The 27,345-nt window shown below is 41.2% G+C and overlaps 4 protein-coding genes and 1 long non-coding RNA gene across 9 annotated transcripts in view; 4 read left to right on the plus strand and 1 right to left on the minus strand.

The window, feature by feature from the left end:
* tiam1b (TIAM Rac1 associated GEF 1b) overlaps positions 1-14,929 on the plus strand; it is a 56,638-nt gene extending 41,709 nt beyond the window's left edge. For all 5 annotated transcript variants that reach the window (XM_028573624.1, XM_028573623.1, XM_028573626.1 and 2 more), the window contains 12 exons: positions 4,567-4,752; positions 7,269-7,337; positions 7,685-7,810; positions 7,934-8,042; positions 8,766-8,945; positions 9,056-9,174; positions 9,251-9,359; positions 9,461-9,519; positions 9,718-9,823; positions 9,937-10,024; positions 10,142-10,314; positions 13,271-14,929. In XM_028573624.1, coding sequence (XP_028429425.1) covers positions 4,567-4,752; positions 7,269-7,337; positions 7,685-7,810; positions 7,934-8,042; positions 8,766-8,945; positions 9,056-9,174; positions 9,251-9,359; positions 9,461-9,519; positions 9,718-9,823; positions 9,937-10,024; positions 10,142-10,314; positions 13,271-13,803 — 1,857 coding nt within the window. In that variant the 3' untranslated portion in view covers positions 13,804-14,929. The remainder of the gene's footprint in view (positions 1-4,566; positions 4,753-7,268; positions 7,338-7,684; positions 7,811-7,933; positions 8,043-8,765; positions 8,946-9,055; positions 9,175-9,250; positions 9,360-9,460; positions 9,520-9,717; positions 9,824-9,936; positions 10,025-10,141; positions 10,315-13,270) is intronic.
* Positions 12,706-15,954, minus strand: LOC114552655 (uncharacterized). The gene is made up of 4 exons (XR_003692205.1): positions 15,867-15,954; positions 15,550-15,622; positions 13,901-13,955; positions 12,706-13,692 (listed from the first exon to the last, which is right to left on the minus strand). It is a non-coding gene; the product is annotated as an uncharacterized LOC114552655 (long non-coding RNA).
* Positions 15,955-18,623: 2,669 nt separating this feature from the next.
* Positions 18,624-19,313, plus strand: LOC114552654 (claudin-17). Its single transcript, XM_028573632.1, has one exon. It carries the CDS (start codon positions 18,624-18,626, stop codon positions 19,311-19,313), a length of 690 nt encoding a protein of 229 aa, XP_028429433.1.
* Positions 19,314-22,370: 3,057 nt separating this feature from the next.
* Positions 22,371-23,252, plus strand: LOC114552652 (claudin-8). The gene has a single exon (XM_028573629.1). The coding sequence runs from the start codon at positions 22,371-22,373 to the stop codon at positions 23,250-23,252; it is 882 nt and encodes a 293-aa protein (XP_028429430.1).
* Positions 23,253-24,696: 1,444 nt separating this feature from the next.
* Positions 24,697-25,467, plus strand: cldn8.1 (claudin 8.1). Its single transcript, XM_028573631.1, has one exon. The coding sequence runs from the start codon at positions 24,697-24,699 to the stop codon at positions 25,465-25,467; it is 771 nt and encodes a 256-aa protein (XP_028429432.1).
* Positions 25,468-27,345: the final 1,878 nt, after the last annotated feature.

Raw genomic sequence — 27,345 nt, forward strand, 5'->3', positions numbered from 1 at the left:
ACATAACATGTCATTTAGCTGACGCTTTTATCCAAAGCGACTTACAATTGCTATATATCAGAGGTGGCACACCTCTGGAGCAACTAGGGGTTAAGTGCCTTGCTCAGGGACACATTGGTTGATGCATCGCAGTGGGAATCGAACCCAGGTTTCCCGTACCAAAGGCATGTGTCGTATCCAATGCTCAATCACCACCACAAGACTCAATTGTTACATAAGTCCTGGAATCTACTCCGAGATGGTGGACATCTAAATATGTGGTCAAATCCGCTGCTGTATTTGTCTTGTTTCTTTCAGTTATTGATCTGACGAAAGGCTCGTATCTGGGCTTGTGGAACTCATACCTCATTTGATTTATTACTTTGTTATTAAATACATTTTTGGCATGCCTAAACATTTCCCACGGTCTTTTTCTTCCCGCAAAACCTCCAGTATTCACCGTCCTCTGCAGCAGGCTCCTTTTTGCAGCTCCCCTCTCCCCATCACTCAGCCTCTATTCCTGAAATCCCGCATTTATATTCTGCTGCGGTGTGGCTCACCCAGCCAATCCTGCTCCAGCACAACCTTAAAGAGGAGACTACTTCCCTCCTGCTCCCTTGCTCTCTCCCTGGTCTGGGGGATTATCGAGACTCATTTACAATGCTGCTGGAGTTGGCCAGATCTTCACACTCACACTGTGTGCTTGAGTTTAGAGAAGAGAGGGAGAAAACGGTAGAATATCAGTGACAGAACTACAGCAGACTGTGAGGGCGAAAAGAAGGAGTTGGAAGGCTGCAAGCACTCGTGGGCGGAGAGGAGGAGGCTGAGCAGCTTCACTCATCCTTCATCACAAGCACCTTTTTCCTTTTTTTCTAAACCGAGGAAAGACAAAAGGGCTGAGACATGTGTTGGAGAGGCGCAGTATAGACTTGACTTTTTCTTTCTCCCTGGTACTTTAACCGGAACTGACTGGCCACCTGCACTCTGCACCTGGGTATGTCCGTCCTGAAGTGGAGTAAACATAGCAAGCGCTCCTCAGACTCCATCCATGACATGCTTCATCTGGTGAGATTCCTTCCTTGTTTCCTTTTTCTTTCCCTGGCTTGCACTTGCTACTGCTGCAATAGATGGGGAGCTGCTGTTGTCTTATTCCAGTGAGAGTTAAAACATCTTTCCTCTTTAGCATTTGTTTCACACCTCCTCTTGTCTGACTGTAGCAGCCAAGCGGAAGCTGTGAGTCACTGTTGTGGCGCAGAATTGCCCCATAATCACTGAAGTGCTCTACGGGCTGTATGTAGGAGCTGAGGCTCCCCCAGATCTGATCTGACGCCACACGACTGGACTTTGCGTGACGAACTACCCTGACCGTTGTTGCAGTGACTCTCTCACTGTTGCAGAGTTTTCTCTCTTGGCACTTTGAGCTGTGATCTTCGGCTTATCTCAGTTTCAGAGGGCAGACGTGCAATCTTCTCCCTGCACCATCATCAGTGCTTTTCATGCTCTCAAACTGTTTTTAATCTATATTTCATTCGCTAGGGGAAATGCTAGCCTCTTGGCATCTCCGTTTTACTCATGACAGCCTTTCTTGTCTACATATTGTTCTTTTCATGTGATACTGAAGGCTTTGATCACTTCTCCCTCCCTCCCCTCCCTCATTCTCCGTTCGTTCACTTCAATCTGCCATGCTATGACTGTCCATGCACCCCAAGCTGCCATGGTGTTAATTAGTCTAGATTGTGATTGTGAAGACTGTGACTGGACTGTGGCTGTCTTATTAGGCTCAGTAAAACTGGTTGAGCTCAGTTGACTAATTGGGCAGGAATGAATCGAGGTTATTTAATAGATAATAATAATAATAATAATAGACTTTAATTGTCATTGTGCAGTAGAACCATACAACGAAATTTGCTTGTGCAGCCTCTAAAACAATACTCACTTTCATATACACACTCACACAATAAATAAAATAAAAAAAAATATAAAAATTATTACCAAGGCATCCAAGTCCCATTGTATAGAATCCCTATATAACTGTTCTACAGCCTGGGGTGCGTGTGCTTAAAGCCCGATACCACCTGCTAGATGGAAGCAGGGAGAAAAGATGGTTTGAGGGGTGTGTCTCATCCACAATTTCCACCAACTGCGGATCGGCTCCGTGCTCCGCCGTCCTTCAGTACCCACCAGGTCCGGATTTGTTGCGGAACGGCTGAAAATACACTCATTGACTTTAATTGACTCCGCCACTGTTCGGCAGTTGGTGGAAATTGCAGGTTATTCTGCAGAATATTGTGCGTTTGGCGGAGGCAGCGGATCTTAAAGATGTCGTCCAGTGGGAGCAGGGGAAGTCCAATGATTTTTTTGGAAAAGATCTGCAGATTCGATTCTTCCTTTCGATTCCGATTCTTATCGATTCTCGATTCCAATTCTTTGAGTGGTGGGGTTGAAACGGGTCACATGCTTAGGAAAGTTTTATTTTGATTTCAAAGGTGGTAGCCTGGCCGCTACAGAAACCAAAACTTGTGCATGTTAAATTTGGAACCCATGATCAGATTTGAAACCAAATCCTCCAAATGATTCCAATAAAGAAACTATTCCGATGGAATCGTAATTTTTGAAACGATTCTAAGTAGGAATCTGTTCTGCCCAATCCTAAACGATAGGACACGATCCCCGCTCTCCTGGGTGAAAGTCCTGTGTTTGACCCATCCTCCACCCCGAACAACCTCCATATGCAGATTTTCGCCCTTTCATACTATTCGCTACAGCATAAATTCACACGCAATCGCAAGGTAATGTAAGTCAATGGAGGCCAAACTGCGTTGATAAACACGCTAAAAAGCGAGTATGAGTCTTGATTACACGCCAGTAATGGCATACGACTTGGCGTGTCATACATACGCCACTTCATGAGATCAGTCTGGTGCTGCGGTTTGTTTTCTAACTTCTTTGCTGTCATACTTCACTTGACCTTCCTTTTGAGCTAAATATACACTATCACATCAGTAGAGTACTGGAGGAATGAATACATACATGTTGTACTGAGGGAAACGGTTATGTCTTGGGATGTGACATGTTTTCTTTATGGATGCTTATGGAGCAGATCTCGATTGATGATTACTTGTACGCCCGTGCTGCATTTATTCAAACATGTTTAATCAGCAAAAACCTCATCACAGTTGACAAAAAGCCTATTGCAGCAGCTCTTTCACTACAGATTTAGCTAAATTAGCATCAGTGCATTGGTGTAAATTTAATTTGTAACATTACATTTACAGACTTGATAGCACTTGCCAGTTTATCTGTTGATCTTGGTGGGAGCTGCCTGGTTATTTTGGGAACATTAAGAGGGACAAACTGCTGTCGTGCCTCACATATGGATGTGTCTGTCTGATTAGATAACGTGCTGATAACCATTGTCATTTGCAAAGCTGCATGAAAAGATGCGTGACTGTCCCTGGATAACACAATGGCCTTTTCTTCTGTTCTTTTTCTTATTTTAGTTAATGGCATCTAACCTATGGTTGTTTCTACCTAGCATCTACTCGTACTTGAATATGCACTTTTTTTATGCACAGTAATTTTGTATATGCACTTCTTATGAAAAACCGTTTTGATGCCCTCAGATTGTAAACTGATAGGCTAGTAGCTCAGATCTTAATTAAGCATGTTTTTTGTTTTTTTTTATCTGAGATTGATAACGTTCCGTCTTCTGCAGCTGTATGGAGGCTATATTATATTATTTCCCAGAGGTGTGACATGATGAATTGCTTCTGTTTGGCCTATAAAATTCCTATAATACCAACCAGAACTCTGTTATACACTCGGTGGTGTCAGTACATGCTAGTGGTTCCTGTTATGTCACCATAACGGTTTGCTCCCTGCAGCTTTCTCAGTAAATCTTTCTGTCATCTACTTTAAAATGAAAAAGTCTTTGACCTATTAAATTCTTTCCTCATAAAATTGAATAAGGTTCTGATGGGTGTCAATAGAATTATCTTTCTGTTTTGGCTTTGTATTGATGTTAAAGGCCAAATGCCATTTTGTTGTGACCTGTGAGGCTGTAGCCTGTTGCAAACAAAGTACTGTAACTGTATAAAGCCATGTAGGCTGTTGCTGAGTGGGGTCTATTTTGGTCCAAAATGATAGTCTAATGCACATCAGGGCTGGTCTCCACGGCAACCCACACTGTATGTGGACAGACAATGTTGTATATATTTTGATTCTGTAAAAGAGATGAATCATTACACCAGCGATCCGGCAGTAGGAGGAACACACCAGGGAAAAGAGGGATGTGATTGAAAGAGAGGGAGGCGGAGAGCCATTGTTATGACAGACTGAAAATAGACCAAATTAGTGCAAATGAATTTTTTTCTTTTTTAGGTCTGCCTCTCTACCTCTTTCCAGGCTCACAATCTGCACAGTTATGGATCAGTCCACATCAGTGGGTGGAAAGTAGCACCTGCAAGTTAATATCTGAGGTGCTGATTCACAGATCTTTGGATATTTCCTTTTAGGAGTTCAGGTTGGAGTTGCATAATTGCATCACATTTTTCTTCAACGCTTTTCTTTCTTTCCATTCTTTTGTAGAGTACGGAGCAGGTCGCTGCTTTCTGCCGCAGTCTCCATGACATGAATCCCACAGAGTGTGTGTCCTCTTCGCCTAGCCCAGACTCGCCGTTCCCACCTCCCTCAACTCTGCGACAGCTCTCGGATGCCGACAAGCTCCGCAAAGTCATCTGCGAACTTGTGGAGACCGAACGCACCTATGTCAAAGTAAGTATCACTCCTCTTACTTGTAAGGGGCAGATGGTCTATGCGAGTGTGCTTGTTTCTCCCGTCCATCGATCTGGGTTTCTGTCTGCCTCAGGTTGTGTTAGCCCTACACATTACCTATTCCACATGACCAATACATATTTATCTCTGTGTCCCAGGAGACATTAGGGGGACACAGCTGTGCCCTTGCCTGGATATTGCCTAATCTTTTTCTGCCTGGTAAAAATGTGGCTTGCTGGAATAACTGGGTTAGAGGGTATATAATGGGATAATGTCAAAGCTATCTAAAATGTCGTACCTCATTACAAAGGGCACATATATACTTATTATAGAAATCACATTATGCATGATATATGGTGTATTGTACAACATTCAAAGCGATTTCTGGTGGACTCGGGCTATTTGTTCCAATTACCCAGAATCAAACAGACGTGTGCATACATCATATGCCTGTGTGCAGTTTGCAGTAGTGGGACTTACTGCTAATGTAATTTAGTGGAAGACAAAATCATGGAAAAAGACTAAATGAAAAGGACTTTGAAGTAACAATTAGTAAATCAATGTTGCAAAGGTTGGTCATTAAGTTGTGTGTTAGTCATATTTAAAAACTACGGTGGGCTACATATCTTTTTTTATGTCCTTGTTGGTTAGTTTTAACTATATGTTTGGCACATGTCGTTATTTTCAAGACTACTCCTTAGACACTTTTTCTTTTTTTGGACCAATTTGGGCACAGATGATTTAACCTCTTGGGTTTTTTTAAGCATTTAAGATACTTCAGAATTAAACATGTTTGCATTACTTTGTCTAACCCATGAAGACATTTTACCTTCTAACAAAGAAGAAGATTTATTTATTTATTTTAGGACAATGCACATTAATCAACATTTCTGTAAATGCGCCAGTGTTAGCCAGTTGGCTAATTTTCAACTGTAGTCCTAGTTGCAAAGAATTCACTTATTTGTTAATAAGATGAAATATTTTAGGCTAGTCTTCTTAGGAGGTTGCTTGAGTTGATTATGTAACAATAGGAGATAGAAATGTCTAAATTACAGTGAAATCTTGTTAGATGTGATAAGGTGAATGTTTCCCTACTTTTTGGCAATTGATCTAATAGGCTTTCTACAGTTTAGCTTAGGTAACTGCAGCCGTGAACATTTATGTCATTGGGTTTCCATTTTTTGTAAAGTGCATGCAGAAAGGCATCCGCCAGCACCAGTGTTTAGAAAACTAGTTCAAAGTTCAGTTCACAAATTTAAAAATTGTTGCAGCGGACAAAGTTTGCACAGAAATGTAAGATTTTTCCCATCCTCACAGACCTTGCCATAAAACTCGTTTAAAAAAGGTCCCATGGCATGAAAATTTCACTTTATGAGGTTTTTTAACATTAATATGAGTTCCCCCAGCCTGCCTATGGTCCCCCAGTGGCTAGAAATGATGATAGGGGTAAACCGAGCCCTGGGTATCCTGCTCTGCCTTTGAGAAAATGAAAGCTCAGATGAGCCGTTTTGGAATCTGCTCCTTATGAGGTCGTAAAAAGCAAGGTTACCTCCCCTTTCTCTGCTTTGCCCGCCCAGAGAATTTGGCAAACCCATGAGAGAGAGAGACATCATGGCTTTCAAACGAGAAGAGTGGCAGTTGGTCAAGGCCACGCCCCCACCCTCCACCTTGCCCCCCCTCTCTCCTCCTCAATAGCTACAGACACAGAAATGGCACATACTAAGGAAAGCTCATTGTGGGACTGGCTCTAGTGGCTGTAGTTCTGCACCAAGGCTGAATTTCGGGAAAGAGACTTCAGATACAGTATTAGGGGACCACTAAGGTCTATATAAAAGAGACTTCAGATACAGTATTAAGGGGACCAGATACAGTAAGGGGACCACTAAGGTCTATAAAAAGACTTCAGATACAGTATTAGGGGACCACTAAGGTCTATATAAAAGAGATTTCAGATACAGTATTAGGGGACCACTAAGGTCTATATAAAAGCATCCAAAGAGCACCATGTCATGGGACCTTTAAATGATCATACGAAGCCTGCTTGCTGCTTCGTCGCCTCCACGCTGCTTTTTGTTTTGATGACTCATGCGGCGGTGCGACACTGGTGGCTGGTGTTGCCAGATTGGGCGTTTTTTCCGCTACATATTAAGGCCCGTTTACGGTGGGTTTTAGCCGGGTAGGCTCTATAGAAATCTGGCACCCTATTGAACGAAGTTAAACTGAGAGAGTGTGCCGTTCAGACACCAGAATGAACGAGTTCACAGTAACGTTCATCAGGCAGTAATACGGTACGTTCGGTTCACGTTCGCCCAAAATATGAACGAGTTCACGAACTATCGTTCAATGAACGCGTTCAGGCACAACGCTGGCCAGCACCTCTGTCTGTGATCTTGGAGGGACTTTCCCTGCGACTTAATCACCGTTTTGTTGTGAGGAGCTGTGCGTTTTTCATGTCTGTTTTCCACGTTATGACTTGGGCAACCCTGAATCAAACATAATTCACTCTTGTCTTGCAGGATCTTAATTGCCTCATTGGGAGATATTTAACCCCACTGCAAAAAGAGACCTTCCTCACACAGGATGAGGTATGTCAAATTTGAGCCTTTGAGGGGTAGTTGGCTTTTAAATGCCAACACTGTTTAAATGTTCTAAGAAAAGTGGGTTACATAATCATGTGAAGAGTAGGCTGTGAATGAGGACAAGAGGGATGGATGATGAGAGAGGGGGTGGTTTGCTAAGTGAAGAGATGTTTTACATGCACTTGCAATAATGTAATTCATTTGGTTTTATTTTTGAGTATTTCCATGCTCTAACTGTAGCAGAGGGTTAATATTGGATGCAACAGATAAAGATATTGAGAAATATTACAGAACACACACAATAACAATAGGAGAATTTATTTTGACTTTGCTCAAATGCTCTTTTCCTCCAGCTGGATGTACTGTTTGGGAACTTGCCGGAAATGGTGGAGTTCCAGGTTGAGTTTCTCAAGACCCTGGAAGACGGGACCAGATTGGTTCCAGATCTAGAGAAATTGGAGAGAGTGGATCAGTTCAAGGTATACCTTCTTTGAGAAACCAACCAGATATGACTGTCAACAAGCATTTAAAAACACCCATAAAGTCTTTTAGAAGTACACAGTAAACAGTAGTTTGGGTAACTTCTCTTCCCTTTTTCACAGAAAATCCTCTTCTCCCTGGGAGGCTCTTTCCTGTACTATGCAGACCGTTTTAAAATATACAGTGCTTTCTGCGCCAGCCACACCAAAGTCCCTAAGGTCCTCGTAAAGGGTAAGTAAATGTGCTCTTGGGTCAACATTCCTCCTGGGCTCAAAGGAGAGGATGTATTTATCCATCAACCATCTGCCATATCCTGCAAGGCTTCATAAATCTGCTCTGCAGAGTTGTCAGCCAGACAGTTGTCCATTTGACCTCTGCATATTTTCAAACTGGTGGCTCCCAGGGCTAAACAGCCCTGCAACACTGTATGATATATAATGAGCAGTGTTGAACAATTTGTTCTCTAGCTAGTACACCCACTCCCTTTTTAACATTTGAGTGGATGGCTTGATTTGCTGCATTTACATTCAATGAGTCAACTAGTTGTTGGCCATACTAAGTTTGGTGAGGTCTTATTCGGATGACTCTGTTTTTAAGGCTGTAAACAAAATATTACTGCCCACTTGTGTTGCCTGCTCTTAGATAAAAAGCATGAAATGGTTCAGTACTTTTGACTTGTCTGGTGGTCATTTCTAATGCAAGGCAAAGTAAAACAAACACTAACTGGATCAGAGTTTCACTGTTATGCCACAGTAACCTGGGTAATATCTGCCAACTTCAGCTAAAAACAACTTCATCCTTTTGTGAACTGTGAATTACAAACCATAAACAAATTTATCCAAGTAAAGACTAAAGACTAAAATTATATGTGCATGTACACACAATCAATTGTGCAAAGGACAAAAAAAAAAAAAAAAAAAAGTGTTGCAATAAGTGTTTTAATGGTCATTCCAGCCAAAACCGATCATGAATTCAAGGCCTTCCTGGATGACCGCAACCCCAAGCAGCAGCACTCTTCCACCCTTGAGTCCTACCTGATCAAACCCATCCAGAGGGTGCTGAAGTATCCCCTGCTGCTGAAGGAGCTCTACTCGCTCACAGACCCAGACAGCGAGGAGCATTACCACCTGGATGGTAAGAGCCGGTCACAAGGCGGATGAGATGAACTCATTTTGACAGGGGGAGGGTGAATGCATATGGTCACAACAATGCAATGCTAACGGTGTTTTTTTGCTCGCCTTAAGTTGCCATGAAAGCCATGAACAAAGTTGCCAGCCACATCAACGAAATGCAGAAGATCCATGAGGAATTTGGGGCAGTGTTCGATCTGCTCATCACTGAGCAGAGTGGTGAAAAGAAAGAGGTAGGTAGGACAAAAGTGTCTTGGCTCGGTTCGCTTCTATAAAGAGCACATGTGGAGTGACTGTTGCTTTTGGCAGGTGGCTGATCTGTCCATGGGTGACCTGCTACTCCACACCAGTGTGACCTGGATCAACCCCCCTGCCTCTTTGGGAAAATGGAAGAAAGAACCCCAGATAGCTACATTTGGTATGTCAGGGATGAGTTTCCTCCATGGTTATGTAATGAGAATGCCTAAGTCATCTGAAGCCTTTGTGATAATTGATGGTCTTTTTTTACATTGCTTTTAGTGTTCAAAACAGCAGTGGTCTTTGTATGCAAGGATGGATCCAAGCAGAAGAAGAAAATGGTATGTTTCCACACAAGCAAGATGCAATCACCAAAGCCCATTTAAAAATATAACCTATTTTGTTAAAGCACTATAAATTCACTGTGCCACTTTCGCTTTTGGTCCAATGGGTCACTTGTAAAGGCAGCATTAAAGCTGATTAGAACTGGATGCAGCTCATTTCACAGGAAAAAAATAAAAAAAATTGTTTGATTGTAGGGTGGCTCCCATCGTGTCTCTATATCTTCTGAAGAAAAAGACCCCTTCCGATTCCGTCACATGATCCCAACTGACGCTCTTCAAGTCAGATCCTTGGGCAATGCAGGTAGATAACTCAATAATAAATCCACAGTACTGTATTGAAATACATTATTCTAAACTTTGATATGATTACTTCAGAAAATCTCCGATCACATTAGCGTCAATTTACTTTCTCAGATGGCGAGGGCTCGGCTGTGTGTGAAATTGTCCACATAAAGTCGGAGTCAGAGGGAAGGCCAGAGAGGACATTCCAGCTGTGCTGTAGGTGAGGATCTCTTCTAATGGAGGTTTAATTCCACTGGAGATTGAAGCGTGTGTGCCACCGATACCGCTGCTATCTACAGCGTGACAAACTGATAACATGCCCTTCTATCTCCCTCAGTTCTCCAGAGAGTAGAAAGGACTTTCTGAAGACAGTCCATTCCATCTTGAGGGAAAAGCACCGCCGGCAGCTCCTTAAAACAGAGAGTTTACCCCTCAACCAGCAGTATGTGCCTTTTGGAGGAAAGCGCCTCTGTGCCCTGAAGGGAGCCCGTCCCGCCATAAATAGAGCAGGTAAATGCCAGTCTGTGGCCGCATTCTCCCTATATCTCAAAGTGTCCCAATTCTGAATTTGTTCCCTTCTTACCTGACGCAAATTGGATGCTTTAGTATATTTTGAACAAAAACGTTGAATCTGAGCTTTTCAACCACATTTATAGTTATTTATGCGAGTAGATTGCATTGAAGATGGCATTCAAGCAAAATTACAGGTAATATCGCGATTTTTGGAAAAGGTAACAGACTGATATTTTGTTTTGGCACAATTACAATATTCTCTGAGGTTGGACTCTTATGCTTTGAACTTCAATTACAGATGCCCCGATCCCGTTTTTTAGTCTCCAATAATGATTTCTGATTATCAATGAGCAATATCTGCCGATAGAGGGCTGACGCCGATCATTTTTGTGTTTTGTTTAGATACAGCTGTGTCAATATTGGCCAGTTTGTCGGTTTGTAGTGTATTAGGATCTCCACCAGGTGACAGTGTAACCTGCTAAATTTTGGTGTGTCACTCTTTAGTATTAGAATCACAAGTCAGTCCTACATCAAATTAGGGCACATATGCAAGTTTCTAAATTGGAAATACTGCTAACAATGGACTCCTTTCCCATTGCAAGTAGACGGGTGCATTTGATTTTTTTTTATCTGGTGCGTCGAGGGCTCGACAGTAACAGATGCCTGGTTGCCCTTGGCAACCAGATTCAGTCAATTGGCAACCACCTGTTAAATTTTTGTTTTAATATATAAAAACAAATCACAATAGGAAAATGTATTTCAAAAGAAGTAAATATTTTATTTGGTTGTCTCCGTAAATTTTAAACTCTACGTTCATTTCAGCTGTTGTGCGACTGCTTATCGCACAAGCGTCTTCCGTGAAAAGATACAGTCAACGCAATTTTCTGTTCATGTTAAAATCTGGTGCTAATATGGCACCGTTGCCCGGTATCTACCGGACAAAATAGCAATGCGGATTTCGGTGCCTCATTAGGCCTCCTGCACACTGCCTGTGTGACACGCACGTCTCAGGCGCCAAAAACGCCTGCATGCTATAAATAGGAACGACCGAAATATTTTTGGTGACACGCAAGCGTGTTTGAAGCGTTTCCAGGCAAAATAGAATACGAAAGTTATTTTGACACAAATATATATTAATAAAGGACATGTTGATGTTTCAAAGTCTCTAGGGTTTGACATAAATGCAGATAATTTAATTTAAAAATTATCGATTTTCAAATATTGCACCTGTCAATACAGAATGAAATATTCTGTAGCCTATTTTGCCGTCACTACTGCCGACGTTTTTGTAATCAAATCAGTATATATTTATGGCAAACATATGTTCAGACAAGGCTAGCAGCAGCAGGGCCGCGTCAGACACGTTTCTGGTGTGCAAAGACAGAAAACGCCACACAGCCGCCACACAACTGACATGCACAGAAAAGCCACGCTCACGCCACGCAGCCAGTGTGCACGAGGCCTTATGGTGCCACTTAAATGTCTGCGCTGCTCTCTGATGCTCCGAAACAGACGTTAGAGGCAACAGAAACATTGCTGCATGTCACACTAGTAAACACTAACAACACGTTCCACAGCAGGTAACGTTAGCCTACCGTTAGCTATAGTAGTAACTGGATTAAACTGTTAAAATGGTGTAAAAGTGTATTTCACTGTAGAGGATTCCAACAGCAGGACGTACAACAGTCTGCTGCTAAAGCTAGGAGCTAAAAGACACTGGTTACTGCTGTTGTATGAAAAACACAGATGGGATAGAAACCTCGTGGTGCATTCGAAGTTATAGTAAAATACCCTCTCATAATTTTTTTTTCACAACATTTTTAGTAATCATTTAAATTGCCCCCTTTTTTGTGCTGATCCAAAAATGTATTCGATCCGAGAGTCAAAACAGTGATCAGATCCTTGAGTTTTGTGATCCATTGTACCACTATTTGAGAGGGATGGGAAATTATATTGCAAGCCATTATCTCATCGTTTCATTATTAAAATGTGTGGTATAGTTACATAAGAAATTATTTGCTCCTAATATAGGCAGTTTAAAACATGGCAACCGTATTGTAAATTTCGGCAACCAAAACCACTTTAAAAAGTTGCCGTCAAGAACGCACCGGAAAACGGGTGTTAACTTTCCCTGCTACAGCTTACACTGCAAACCCTGCTGTACCATTATACATCCATGGGCCGTAGTCACTGGATATCTTCGCAACTAAATTTAACCCTTGGGTTGACTTTGGGTCAAATTGACCAGTTTTCAATTTGTTTTATATCATAAAATATGGGATGTAGAAATAAGCGCTGAAAGTGTAGAAGAAAAATTACAATTTAAAATGTTGGAAAAAGCAAAAACAGACTGTGAAAAAAAAGGTTTTTAAGGTTGATGGGAAGACAACACGAGGGTTAAACTCACCTCTGCTCCGACCGCTTGCTCTGCAAGAAACAAAGTGGGATTAATAATAACGCGTCTGATTTCAAAACCGACCATAATGGCAGCTCTCGGTTGAGTGTTTAACTTTGTGTGTAGTTTATCGGCGGCTAGAAGAGATTAAGGCCGAGCCCCTGATCACATGTTTAGTAAATATTGACCAAAAATGATTGGCGTTTGATCAATCGTGGCATCGCTAACTTCAATTAAGTTTGTAACTGATACTACGAATCATTTTAAAAAGTTTTTTTATTTTGTTTTTATTTACAACGCAGGTAGGATACCCTGTCCAGACAGGACAACCTTTATTATGTAATTTGACTGTGCTCTACACCAGTATTGCTCATTGTTGATTAATCAACAAATTACATTTTTGTTCATATAGTACTCAAAATGTGAGAAATTTGTCATTCTAACGGTATGGTACCAAAATCCAAAGTAATGTCCTGAAAGAGTTAGTTGACTTATTAAGTATTTTTTAAGTTAATTAAGTATTTATTTGATGTTTTATGATGACCTGTTTTTCTGCAGCATCTGCACCGACCAGAACTCTAGGCAGAAGGAAGTTAGTGCGCAACCGTTTCACCATAGACACAGACATAGTTTTTGATGGCGAGCCCGAACAGGACCTTGCTTCACCACAGGAGCCCGACTCAAATCGGCTGCAGCAGGACCACAAACCAGACAAGCCGCAGCAGTCTGAGTTAGCAGGTGACACAGACCGCTGGGTGGAAGAACAGTTTGACCTAGAAGAATACGAGGACCCGGAAGAGGTGAAGGAGACAGACATCCTTAGTGATGAGGATGACGAGTTCTGCCAAACACCCAGGGCACTGTCCGCTGAGGCTGACCTGGAGGCACCCGTCATGGCTTTGTCCTTGGAGAGTGAAAAAACTGACGAGAGCGAGAGCCTTAAGTCCCCAAAGGCCAGCGGGACACCCGATGATGTGAAGCTGTCCAACACAGAGAAGCAGAGTGCCGTGATCGATGCAAAGCAAACTGAGGAGGATGAAATTTGGGTAAGAAGGCAGCGATCCGGTTCGTCCCCAGACTGTGGCACATAAAAGCTGAAGGACAGGCAGACTGCTTTACACAGGATCCAGAAAACAATGCATGGGCATTGACATATCTACATATATGAGGAGATATATCCTTCCTTACCTTACTTTGCTGAATGCTTTTTGTACAGGTAGGATCAGTGGAGCAATACAGGAATCTAGAACGAGGGAGCTTTCGTTATCCCAAATCAAATGCTGTTACATAAGAGGTCAAGTGTAAGCTTTGAGAGATGAACTAATGGTACAATCATGGAATCTAATCCGTTGCTTTGATTGGCATGGTTTGCACATTTGGGCAGCATTCTATAGTCCTGCCTGCTGTTGCCAAATTTAGGTATTGTGAGAACATTTGATATTTGTTTTGTCTGTGTGACTCAAAGATATTATCATAGTTAAGGGCTGTATATTGTTTGTCCTTAAAAATATAGAATAATTGCAAAGGACAGTATTTTCTTGCATAGTTTACTGTACTTGTACATTTCCACATGAATATACACTGACATATTTTCTAGTTATGTATAATATGATTTTGATCTCTTGCTTTACAGACTTAAAGCTATCTTTTTAGCCTGGAAAATATTTTGTTTGCTCTCTTGTGACATTTAATAGTGACATTATGTAATAGCCCCTATGTCAGAGGCTGGGGGCATTTTAAATTTGTTTTTACTTAATCCTGTTTTACTTGAATTTGCCGTTTCATTTATTTGTTTTACTGTCAAACCATTGTCTTGTATTTTTGCTCTTCAGTATTGCCATTTCAAGAACGCTTGTGGTTACATTTCATTCTTAATACTTAGGGGGTGCACACTATTGTAGAGCATTTGCACATCAGTTATTTTTAAAGTGTTAAAATATTTTCACTGGTAATGGATCACAAAGCAATGTTTTTTTTATTTATTCATATGTAAATGAATTTGTTAGCAAAAAGCATCAGTAATCTTTTTTTCACAAGGAAGTCCAAATTTGCTCAAGCAATCAAGGGGAAAGACTTGCAGTATGCCTGAACAGTGAAAGAAGTCATACTTGTAAACAACTCATTGTGCTACCAAGACTGCATTTTTATTACAGTGTGTATATAGAAAAATGTATTGATATCATAATAAATACAGTTGTTTCCTACTTATAATTCAAAGCAGCTCTCTGTAGTGATTCATTGGTTTGTGTGGATTTACTCAACAGCCTGCAGCTCTGCAGACATCATCCCTGCGAAACAATTTGATGTGTGGAAAAACACAAATGCCCAATGTGTTCAGAGAACAACAGAACTAAGCAGCTAATCGATGCTCTCCTGCCTCGACGCTACCTACAAAGAAACTGCAATTCTAGATCAAAAGTAGAAAACTAAAAGCTGAACCTTCAGAAGACGTTAAGAGCCACTTTGTGCGTTGGCAAGCCATAGCTGATTAGGTGTCTGAATGATTGTGAAGGAGCTAAAACTCCCATTATCACAGAAAGGATAAAGGAATGTCTGTAGTCAGTGTCTCAGACAGCTGCTCTCACTTAAACAATCCTATTCAGGCAGGACTGAAAAGTATGGAAAGTCTGTTATGTAGTTAAAGTGAACGCATTCGGCTGAATAATTCTTTTTCTATCTCTGGTAATAACAGTCTATTGTTTAACGGTTACTCTTGTGGAACAACCATACATTCTATACATGGGCAGACAAAACAAAGCCAAGCTCATGGAGTCCATGTGTTCAACAAGATATGGTCAGTGAGTGTGGGTGAGGGTCTGCTTGTGATTTCCTCTTACCTGGCTCTTTCTTGGTCTGGCAAATGTCAGGAGTTTTGAGAGGCAAAATGCAAGTTCATGCGAATGTCACGCACTGCAGAAATAATGAGAGAAGAGGAACAAGTGTCAAAAACCATGATGTCAAAGATCAACAGTAATCACAAGTAGACCCTCACCAATACTGACTGAAAGACACTTAGAGCAACTGGGCTATTTGCTCCACAAAAATCAACTTAAATCAAGATCTCTGGCATTTTCAACAAACATGAGCTTCACCAAATAAGTATTTAGCGGAGAGCCATTGTGTTGTAAAGAGCTTCTACCCTGATCAAACCCACCTCGCTAACTGGGTTGAGAAGCAGAGTAGATCGAGGAGGGTTACCCCTTTCAAACACACAGTCAACCTTGGTATAACCCTGGTATAACCCTTGGTGTGAAAGGGGTATACAAGTGTGAGCCAGAATGCAGGAAGAGGTTTCTTTTCTACTGTACATCCCTCATTTAAATGTGCTACTTTTAGTTAGAGACACTTCCTTATCCATTTAGCTGTTGTTGGATTTTCAACTTCCTGTAACGTAAAAGACCAATTTCATCAGCAATCTAAAGCTAAACATGTGATAGGCACCGCTGCACATGCCCTAGACACTATGAGCTATGGCTCCCACAGCCTTATCTCCTCTTTTTTTGTCTCTGTGGACATCCTGTCAGCCAGGCTCATTCCTTTTCACCAGCGCCCTCACTCTTGTCAATCACCACCCCCAGATAAAAAGGGAAAGGTCACTTCAGACTCCATTGTGCTGTAGATCTGCAGCAACAGTATCTGCAGCAGTGCTGAATCACAGAGTGCAGAGATGGGACAGGGTTGCTTTGCTAATGCCGTCGCTTTGAAGCAACAGATTTATATCTCACTCAAGATAAAATTGCAGAAGCTTGATTTATGGGAGTCTTTATTTGTCTGAACAAATAATTTCTGCAACTTAAATTTAAAAATCAACACCGACTTGAAGCAGTAGTAGATAGAAACCCGAATCACATATAATTCATTTATTTTAAAGCATTTGCAAAATGTTCTCAATCCTAATGTGGCCCATGATTGTGCAGTCACGTTTACATACAGCAGGTGGCACACAGTCAGTTGTAGATGTACCTTACTTATTGCGCCACTGTAAATACACCTTACTGTGTATTTACTTACTTCTCTTTAGATCGTACTTTTTTATAAAAACATCTCACATCAAAATCCAAAACTCTATTGTAGATGTGTATTACTTTTTGTGCCACTGCACCAACTTAGATTTTACTGTGTATTCACTCCTTTCCTTTGGATCGTATTTTTTTATAAAAATCCATCTTGCATTAAAATCCAAAACTTCAATACTTCACAGCACATTTGATGTATTTTGAGTTTATAGCATTGGGGTATCTGTTGTAAAACAGCTGAGCATGTGACGATAGTATCACTCAGCAAACCTGCTCAACAGGCTTTCCAGTTTCTGTTCCTGTTTTGTGACCTCTCCTGTGACTTGTTCCTTTTCTGTCCTGTCCTACTTCTCTAACAGTGTGACCAACTTTAGGAGTGGCTCTTGTTAAGAACTATGAAATCCCCTATTGTTCCTTTTTATCTGCAATCAGACCATCTATTTTCTCTGAGATTAAGTTAAAATTGTCATTTTCATGCCTACACTAGTTGATTGAAAGTTATAAAGTCAGTTGAACGAAAAAACCATCCATAAGCAGATCGACTGAGTGATGATAGATTTTTACTCATCAAGTATGGTCATGGTAGGATTTTCTTTCACTTAAATGGAGGAACACAATGTCAATTCTTCATCCTTAATGAAGAGGACGATGATGGCATAGAAAAACATTTCAAATAAAGGCAGACTTCAATGAAAACGTCCCTTTAATTGATGCCCATAGAACATGTACAAAGATAGAAAAAAGAAGTGGTCAAGGTAGAGTAGCCAGCAGGTGCTGACTTGGGAAGCAAATGTGATAATATTGCTGGTTTTCTGGAGTGCTGCAGTTTGTTGACATGGGAAACAGGAACATGGTTTATCCTCACAAGGCACACAAATAGATGCCGCCCATGTGTAGGCCTGCATGGAAAACAATTGGTGTGTGGTTAAGGGTAACCACACATCACAAGTTTTATTGGGACAATGCAGTATTTCAGTCCAGGGTTGCAAACTGATTTTGAAAAAGGAAATACAAATTTTCAGTAATCTGACTTAATGCCAGCCGGGCCATCCTACAGCTAAACAGTACACTAAAATGTGATTTTGAAAACTTTTTAAAAAAGGCAAAAAATACAAGACAGAATAACAGAATACTGATTCAAATTTGATCAGAACCGCAAACTTTGACCGGAGTTTAGAGAGCCTGATGCGTGCGATCGACGGAGACTGTGTTCAAGTACGACACTTTCCCCGTCAGTCATCGTGTTAAACCCACCCCATGTGAGATAAACTGTTTTGATTAGCCTGTCCAGGTTCTCGTCAGTTGGAAAGCTGTTTGAATGGGAGCGGGGCTAGACGTACGTGCCAGAGCAAATGAAACATGAGCTGGCAGATTCGGCTGGATTCCAGGCTAGTAAAAACCTGACTTGCCATCTCATGAATCTGGTCACTCAAGGGGTAGATTGGGTACAGAATTGCGACATACTACAGCAAAGGCTGTTTGGTATCTGCAAAATGTCAAATTTAATTTATTTTCAAGAAATAAGAAAACATACAGCTTTGAGCCGAGTTTAGATTTTATCCAACTGAGTTTGAAGAGGTTTTGCAAGCCCAAGACGTGTAAACTACATGTTTTCACATGGCAACATAGGCTAGTCATAACTCTTTTCATCGGCACGTCATGCATGACGAACAATGAAGATTACAATGTGTAAAACCGGTTTGGTTTAGAAAATGAAAAACAAACGCAGCTTTTTTGTTGCAGCTTAAACACTTGTGGGAATAGTCAACAAAAACCAGTGGGATGACATTACAGGCATAGTGACATCACAGATTTAAAGCTCCGCAAAACATATTGGTTGAGCGTTCTTTTTCCTTAGATGACAGACGAGACAAGACTGCCCTTGCCTCTGAGCCATGAGAGCAAACTTGGAGGTCTTAGCCCTGGTCCTGGGCTTCATCGGCCTGGTTGGGACCATAGCTGTCACTGCCATGCCCATGTGGAGGGTCTCTGCCTTCATTGGTGCCAATCTCATTGTCATGGAGGAACTCTGGGAGGGCTTGTGGATGGATTGCTACAGACAGGCCAACATCAGGATGCAGTGCAAGGTGTATGACTCCGTGCTAATTCTTCCACTCGAGCTGCAGGCGGCCAGGGGGCTCATGTGCGTGTCCATAGTCCTAGTTGTCATCTCTCTGTTCTTCACAGGATGTGGAACCAAGAAGAGCAATTGTTGTGACGACAACAGAAAAGGCAAGAACATCACTCTGGCCTTAGCGGGGGGTTTCTATCTGCTTTCCTCTTTGACCACACTCATCCCTGTCAGCTGGGTGGGCCATACTGTCATCAGCAACTTTTACAACCCAACGGTGCTGGAGTCTCAGAAACGGGAGCTGGGGATGGCCCTCTTCATTGGCTGGGCCACTTCTGGTATTCTGCTGATCACTGCGGTCATCCTTCTGTTCAGCTACAGCAAACGTAGCTCAAAGGAGGAAGAGTCCTACACCGACGCACATCTTATGGCGGCAAGGGATGTACAGAAAGAGGATATTGTGTACCTGGGGAGAACGCCATCCAGCTTTCATAAGCATCAAGAATATGTGTAAAGAACTGAACTTTATTGCCTGAAATATGCAATTTCTACTTTCCACGTGTCTAAGATTTGAAAGATGTTGCCTGAAGGTCAAGAAGATGCAAATTATGTGTATTTTTTTCACTACCTATTTACACATTTTAATCACTCTGTTTGAATGAATAATGTACTTGTGTTCTTATTGCACTATGAATGGTTCTCATGTCCATTGTTTGTATTGTCAGTCCAAATCCTTCACAGTTTATGCATTCAGTTAGCCTGACAAGCCAGACCCACATCCAGATGTTGGGTCTGGGAACTCACCATTGACAGGGCTCAATCAGAGGGGCGGGATAAACTGTTGTCTTTCAAATTCCCTCTGCACGCAATAGGACAGCGCTACAACCAGGCAGAGCAACAAAGAAGGTAGCAGAGCTACTTGATAGATTAAACTTTGGCCGTATCCGGTCGGCAAAACTCCGAACACATCTCAGGGCTCCAGACTGCGACCAAATGGTCGTATTTTGCGACCAAAATTTGAGAGTGTGCGACCAGTAAATTTATTTTATACGTTAAATGTCGAAATGTCGGTACCTGAGCGCCTAAGTCCAAGCTTATCGGTCTTCTCTGAAAGTTGACAGAGAGCAGAGCTCTGACACAAACAGAGAACACACATACGCGTACGTGCAGACGGTGCAAACTACGTCGGCTCTGCAGTTTTGTTGAAGTCACAGCGTTTGCTGTCTGCAGGACGAAAGCGGTCGCGGTGCTGTTGACGTTACACTTCCTCTGAGTCGGGCAGCAGGCATAGTGGTTTCTATGCCCTGGTGACTGACTGACAGGCTGAAGTATGACGGCAAGGCAACTTTATTTATTTATACAGCATCTTTCAGCAACAAGGCAATTCAAAGTGCTTAACATGAAACATTAAAGAGCAATTCAAAACGGTCATGATGAAAATAAAACAGGCTAAAATATAATATACAAATACAAGAATAAAAGTAACAGTGAGTAAGAAATGAATAATTATTCAATTTAATAGGTTGTAGGATTTTTATTTTTGTTTAATTTCTTTAGAGTGTAACATTAATATTATAAAATAATGTTCTAAGTACATAGGATAAATAGGTTTCGAATTATTTTTACAACTGAAATAATTGTTTTGTAATTACAGAGGGAAAGTACCGAAAAAAGTACCGTTGGGTACTGGAACAGAATTTCAGGTATCGCTACCGATATTGGTTCAGATGTGAAAGGTACCCAATCCTAAGGGTAGTAGCCTAAACAATTCATGTTTAATTTTAAGTTGAATTCATTGTAATTGTAGACTAGAGCTGGTATATTTTTTAAATATTTAGTTTACTGTCACGACAGCAATGGTGCCTTCTATGTTGAATCTTCAAAAGTGACACTGAATTTGAAACAGCACATTGTAATTTCTGCATCTATTATAAATAAGTATGTATTAGTAATACAGTGGAAATTAGTAGAAATGTGAATATTTGGTTAGCATGTTGATTTACTGTGTGTGCCCCTAAATGTTCTGGTTGCGCCCCTAAAATTGGCGGCCACTGTGCTCCTAGTGAAAAAAGTTAGTCTGGAGCCCTGCATCTTCCTTTTTTAAGAATGATTTCAGTGCCGTTGTTTACTCTTTTCTCAAAGAAAAGCTTAACTCCAAGTCTTCCAGAAGATCGCTGTTCCCAGCAGCAGCAGCCATAAGACCAACCACCGACTCTATACACGATGTGATTGGCCTGACCAGAATTTGGTTTTTCCAGCGTGCAAGTCAACGGAGAGTTTCTAGACCCCCGGCTGCAAATTAAATTTGCTGCCACTAGGGTGTGTCTAGATTTCTAGGCTAGTATTCAGTGGATTTAACAATACAATTGTTTTTTTTGTTGTAAATGTACATACAGTTATGCCACTTTTATGATAGTTTCTCAACTTTTAGCTGTTCAGTCTAGACATGCTCTATAAGAAGAGTCCTGAGATAACTTCTGTTATGATTTGACACTATAAGTAAAATTTAAATTGACTGCTCAATTGTTCTTAATCATTTTTATTTGGTAATAGCCTAGCTAATGAGCCAAGTAGTCACATCAGCTTAGTCAACAGATATTTCAATAAAAGGTTTCATTCTACATTTGCTAGCATTTTTCTAGTGCGTCATTTGAATAATTATTTAATGCTTACCACAAAAACATGAAATACTAACTACAACAGCTAGGACTAGATACCACTTAGTTCTACTGTTTAGTTATTTTTCTTTCACTTAACACTTAATGCAGCTGAATGGTAAAAACTGGACAGATTATCTACAAACACCATTTGCATGTTTCAGGGGGCAGGAAGACTTCATTTTACAGTAATAAGGTCAGAACTTCTGGTAACTTTTACAATGAAACCAATCCTACTCAAGTTTCTGTGCACAACACCTTTTCAATCAGCTCAGTTTACATTAAGAGTCGACAGTTCGACATCTGTGATCCTCCCATCAGCTTCCTGTTTGAGAGACAACAGATTCTTAACCAACACAAAGTGCAGCCACCACCTACTGTACATAAATGATAATATTTATCCAAACTAAATTGTTTTAAATTTCATACAAATTATTTTCAGAGGTAAGAAAGGCCACACATTTAATTAATACATTTTAGCACCAATGTCCAACTCGTAATAGCAATGAGATTTTATGTATTTTCATGTTTATAGTACATTTTTAACTATCCCGTTTGCGGTTTAATTTCTGTTCTTAAGTTTAAAAAAAGCATTGCTCTGTGTAGTATTGCTATTACTGCGTTAAAAGGTCTCTTTGCAAAACGTTTTTGATCAAGGGTTCCTAATCACAAGACCAAATAGTTCATTGTTAGTAGTAGCAGTTGTATTTGCATTCAAAACATACAGCATAAGTGGACCGTGTGTCCTCACTCATCTCCCTGTAAAGCAGTTTAACCGGTAAGGTTGCATTGCATCCTCAGCACTTTTTAGTGGGTGTATAAGTTCCTTGACTTGCTCATCTCCTCACTTTTGTTTTGTGACTTGGCAGCGTGCAGCCAAAGGTCTATCTTTGGCTCTTTGCGCGATAGCCGCAATGGCCTCTTACACTCCTTACAGTGGCTACGGCAAAGCCACTCCATCTTACGCAGGCTCCTACTACGATGAGAAGCAGGCCAAGACATATGCAGACTATCAAGAATCTGTATATGATGAACAAAAGAAAATTGAGAAGAAGGAACGTCGGGATGCCATCTATTGTGAGGTAATAGCCCTCATCATCGGTTTCGTTGGACTAATCGGAGTGGCAGCCGTAACAGGCCTGCCGATGTGGAAGGTAACAGCCTTCATCCAGGAGAACATCATTGTCATGGAGACCCGCTGGGAGGGTTTGTGGATGAACTGCTTCAGACAAGCCAACATCAGGATGCAGTGCAAGGTGTACGATTCCCTGCTGTTCCTGCCCCCAGACCTCCAAGCTGCTAGGGGTCTGATGTGCAGCGCTGTGGCCGTGGCCACCATCGCCCTCATCGTTTCAGCCGTCGGGATGAAGTGTACCAAAGTGGTGGACCATAGGGCCCGCACCAAGCACATTGTTCTCGTGGCTGGAGGCTGTCTGTTCCTTTTGGCTTGTGTGACTACCTTAATTCCTGTATCCTGGACAGCCAATGTCATCATCAGGGATTTCTACAACCCTCTGCTGATCGATGCCCAGCGCAGGGAGCTTGGGGAGGCTCTTTACATCGGCTGGGTGACCTCAGCTTTGCTTTTCACTGCCGGAGTGATCCTGCTGTGCCGTCACGCTCCCCGAACCCAGGACCCAGAAGAGAGGGTCATTTACAACCCCAATGGAAATATCTACCAACCTGGATACGCCTACCAGCCCCAGACATACACGTACCAGCCAGCTTACAGCTACCAGCCTGCCTACTCAGCACCCCCGCCAGGATCTGTAGCATACACACCAACTCATTACTAGTGAGGGAAATCCAACACAATTTTGGACTTGCCACGTTTTGGCACATTTGAAACAGTGTGAATTGACTTCTATGACCAAAGGCTGTCACTGGAAATGGCCAAATCTTTCATTACTTTCTCAAATAGGGCCAAGTGTATTGCAGATATTAAAATTCATTATGTAACTATAATTATGGAATTGTTTTGATCATTATGAACTGTGCTGAATTACTGTAAACCTTTGTTTCTTTCCATGTGTTTAATTACACACAATATTATTAGTCATTCAGAAGTTTTTTTTTTAATAATAATTGTTGATATCCCTGTCTTAACAGCCTCTGCTGACATGCTCTTTGACAACAAATTATGCACTAGCCCTTTTTCATTTCCAGATGATTTGTATTCGCTGTGGATTTTTTGTTGTAAATGTACATATTTTTAAAGTGCTGGCTTAAATCTGAAGTCATTTGTGGTTTCCAATAAAGGGATAAAGTTGATAAAAAAAGACAATTTTGTTATTTGTTCTGTTGCCGAATTTAGAAAGGCTGAATTGATCAATAATCCGGGTGAAACTATTGCTTACATGATGACCAGTGTCTCATTTCCTGATCAAAGCTCTTGAGTTTGCCTAGGGTTTAAAATGTCTTACTAAAACTGCTCTCGTTCACGGGTGTGTTACTGGAAAGTTGTTATGTTGTCTCCATTGTTGTCAGTGGGAATGTACCTAAACTGGTAAAACCAGAGTGTTCACACACAATGCAAACCTGGCAAGAGATTTCATTTCAACCAAGCCAGGGTTGCAACTGCTTACTCCTGAGCACAGACAGACACAAGAGACCCAGACACGAAATCGATGACAGTGACACATGGGTTTACAAGTATTACCCCACTCCCACACGCAACATGTTTTTTTCACTAATATTCTGCATCTACAGTGCCATTACAGTTTCAAGTAAGACCTAGTACCATAAGGGACTCTACACTGGTGAATCATTGTGTGTTCAAACAGGAAAAAGACTACGTTAAACCCCAGAGCTGAATGATACCTATCTGTATAACTGGTAATACATTAACAAAGTATTTTTTTATATGGACACAGCTAGTAACCAATTGGTAAACTTTAAACCCCCCCCGCCCCCCTTTGTTAATGAACACCTTGTTTTTCAGTCTTTCTTGTAAAGTGTAATCTGAGAATGTAATTTGAGACTTCTGAATAAACAAAATGGCAGCTTACAGCAGTTCCTGGGTTAGGTGTACAAAGAAAAGGAAGGCCTAGGGGATTTTGTTTCCTAGCAACCGGTCGCAATTCCCACCCCTCCAATTCCGGTGTCCTGTCCACAGGGAAGAGGCAGTACAGGTGGAACATCAACCTGCTCCTCCTCCTCCACTGGGATGCAAAGCCACCACATCTACTGCTTTCCACTATAGTCACACTGTGCCCGCACATTATTACGTATGAGGACAGGATGGCCAACTCAGCACTAGAGATAGTGGGTCTATTACTGACCCTGATTGGGCTGATTGGGGCGGCAGCAAGCACTGGGATGCCGATGTGGCGAGTCACAGCCTTCATTGGGGAGAACATCATTGTCATGGAGACCCGCTGGGAGGGTTTGTGGATGAACTGCTTCAGACAAGCCAACATCAGAATGCAGTGCAAGGTGTACGACTCTCTCCTGGCCCTGTCCCCTGATCTACAGGCGGCACGGGGGCTCATGTGCTGCGCTGTGGCGCTGGCTGGCCTCGGTATTCTGATCAGTTTACTGGGGATGCAGTGCACCTCGTGTATTGCAAACAACGACCGAGCTAAGCGGCTGGTCCTCATCATTGCAGGAAGCATGATAATATTGGCTTGCGTCTGCTGTGTTATCCCTGTGTCCTGGACAGGTCACGTCATCATCACGGACTTCTACAACCCCTTGCTGATCGACGCCCAACGACGGGAGCTCGGAGAGGCTCTCTACATTGGCTGGGTGGCCTCTGCTTTCTTGTTGGCTGGAGGATGCATGTTTATGTGTTGCAATCTGCAGTCTGAGGATAAAGGTTCAGAGAGGTATGTGTACTCAAGGAACTCCGATTACATGGCATATCCTCCACAGACACTACAGCCTCAACAGCTGGTGAGGTTTCCCCATACACATCCTCAATTTCAGCCAGTGCTGTCAAGACACCCATCAACCAACTACAGCTACCAGTCCAGACAACCGTCTGTCCGCAGCGGGGTGGCTTATCTCTGAACACTTAAACTGACTGATCACAGTTATGGTCAACTTGCAGCACAATCTAGGACACATTTCAAATGTCAAAAGGTAAAAACATTTCAATAAATAGATTCACTGTGAATGCAAATTTATCGGATTAATATGGATGGGTTTTGTCTTTTTGTACACTTGGAGTACCTAATATCTTCTCACTAGTTATTATTAGCCTATAGCATAATTATAACCCTGAGCCAAAGCATGATTACCATTACTTTTATGTGTTGTACAATCAAATTGTATACAGACAGTCTTATTTTTTGTATATCATGTTATAAATTTTGTACATGTGTGATGGAAGTTTCTTTGCAGCAGGAGTGGATTTTAGAAGGTTGGAAAAGTGAAACAAATAACAGTTGAAGACTAAACCAAATTTGTTTTTTTTGTATTTTATTATATATATTTGCAAATATAGGAGTAACAGTTTCACAAAAGGCACAGCAGCTCAGTGTGAAAAAGTCTCTTCAATGAGTAAACAGGAGCACTGAGAAAAAATGTAACAATTAATACATTGGAAAAAGCAAAAACAAACTGAAAAAAAAGGTGTAACAAAAAAAAAAAAAAAAAAAAAAGGTTTTTCAAGGTTGACGGGAAGACAACACAAGGGCCAATGAGTCATTTGAGAGGTATGTGTATTTGTGTTTACTGTTAAAATGCTATTTGTTGTTAGCACATACGACCAAGCTATGTAGTTATACAGACCGTTTATACTTTACAGATATTGCAACCTATCTTTCTTCAACATTAGCTGTACTTGAGCTGTGTATTCAAATTAACATGGCCCATCCCATCAACAGAACACACGCATACAAAACGTTTGAGAATGACACATCTATGTGCAAATAACATCTCATGGGCACCAATCACCACAATGAGCATTGTCCTCCTATTTCTCTGCTCAGCTTTCACCTGTTTTAACCCTTAGGACAGTAAATGATATATGAGTGTCTGATTTGTGAGAATTACACATTTGTGTCTGTAGTGTTTATAACTCCAAACGTGTGTGTGTGTCTCTTTAAATCGGATAATCTTTGTTTAAGTTTAGTATGAGGTCCTGGGGCTGAACGGATAGAAGTGAACAAATGGCTGAGTAAACATGATATGCTAGTCTAAGAATGCTTGTTAAAGGAGGTGACAGCTTAGCGTTTATAAAGAAGCCAGACCTGTAAGCATGATCATGTGATAACAATTTGCAAGTCACTTTGAATGGAGAAACAAAGAGCTTTAGATTAGAAATTGTGTTGTTTATTTCTAGGTTGATCCAAGCTCCATATTTGAGCAATAAAGAACATTTCTATCGCTTCTTAGTGAGCTTTATTAGATCTTGAACTATTAGGTCAGCTCATTTCATTTTCAGTGAGTAAAAATCTCAATTTTGAATACACTGGATGTAATGACATTAAAACTTAAGTCATTTCCCTTGATGTTTCATACCAAAATTTTTTTAGTGATGTAATGAAAAGGTTGTCTTTCTCCATTGTTGCTTAAGGTTACATCAAAATGAACGACCCGTGTCTATGTTAAGTCTTTTCAACAGAGTTATACAAATATAATTTAGCATTACAATATTTTAACTTGTAATCTACAAAACTATATTTCCTGGTACTCAACAATCAATAACTGTTTGGACTGTGTGATGTGAGCTGCCGCTCCGTTTCATCACCTTGAAAGTCATCTCTGCTCCCCTGTGGACAACCGCAGTACTGCAGGAGCTTATGTGCTACATTGTATATTTGTGTTCTTCTGAATTATCATCAAATATAATTAAAGACAATAAAAACATGGCAAGTGTTAAAAAACTTTGTGAAGTTCTGAGCCGTTTCTGGTATATCCTGTTGGTGTTTACTGCTGGAGAAG

Source organism: Perca flavescens, chromosome 3 (assembly GCF_004354835.1).
Source record: "Perca flavescens isolate YP-PL-M2 chromosome 3, PFLA_1.0, whole genome shotgun sequence".
Taxonomy (NCBI): domain Eukaryota; kingdom Metazoa; phylum Chordata; class Actinopteri; order Perciformes; family Percidae; genus Perca; species Perca flavescens.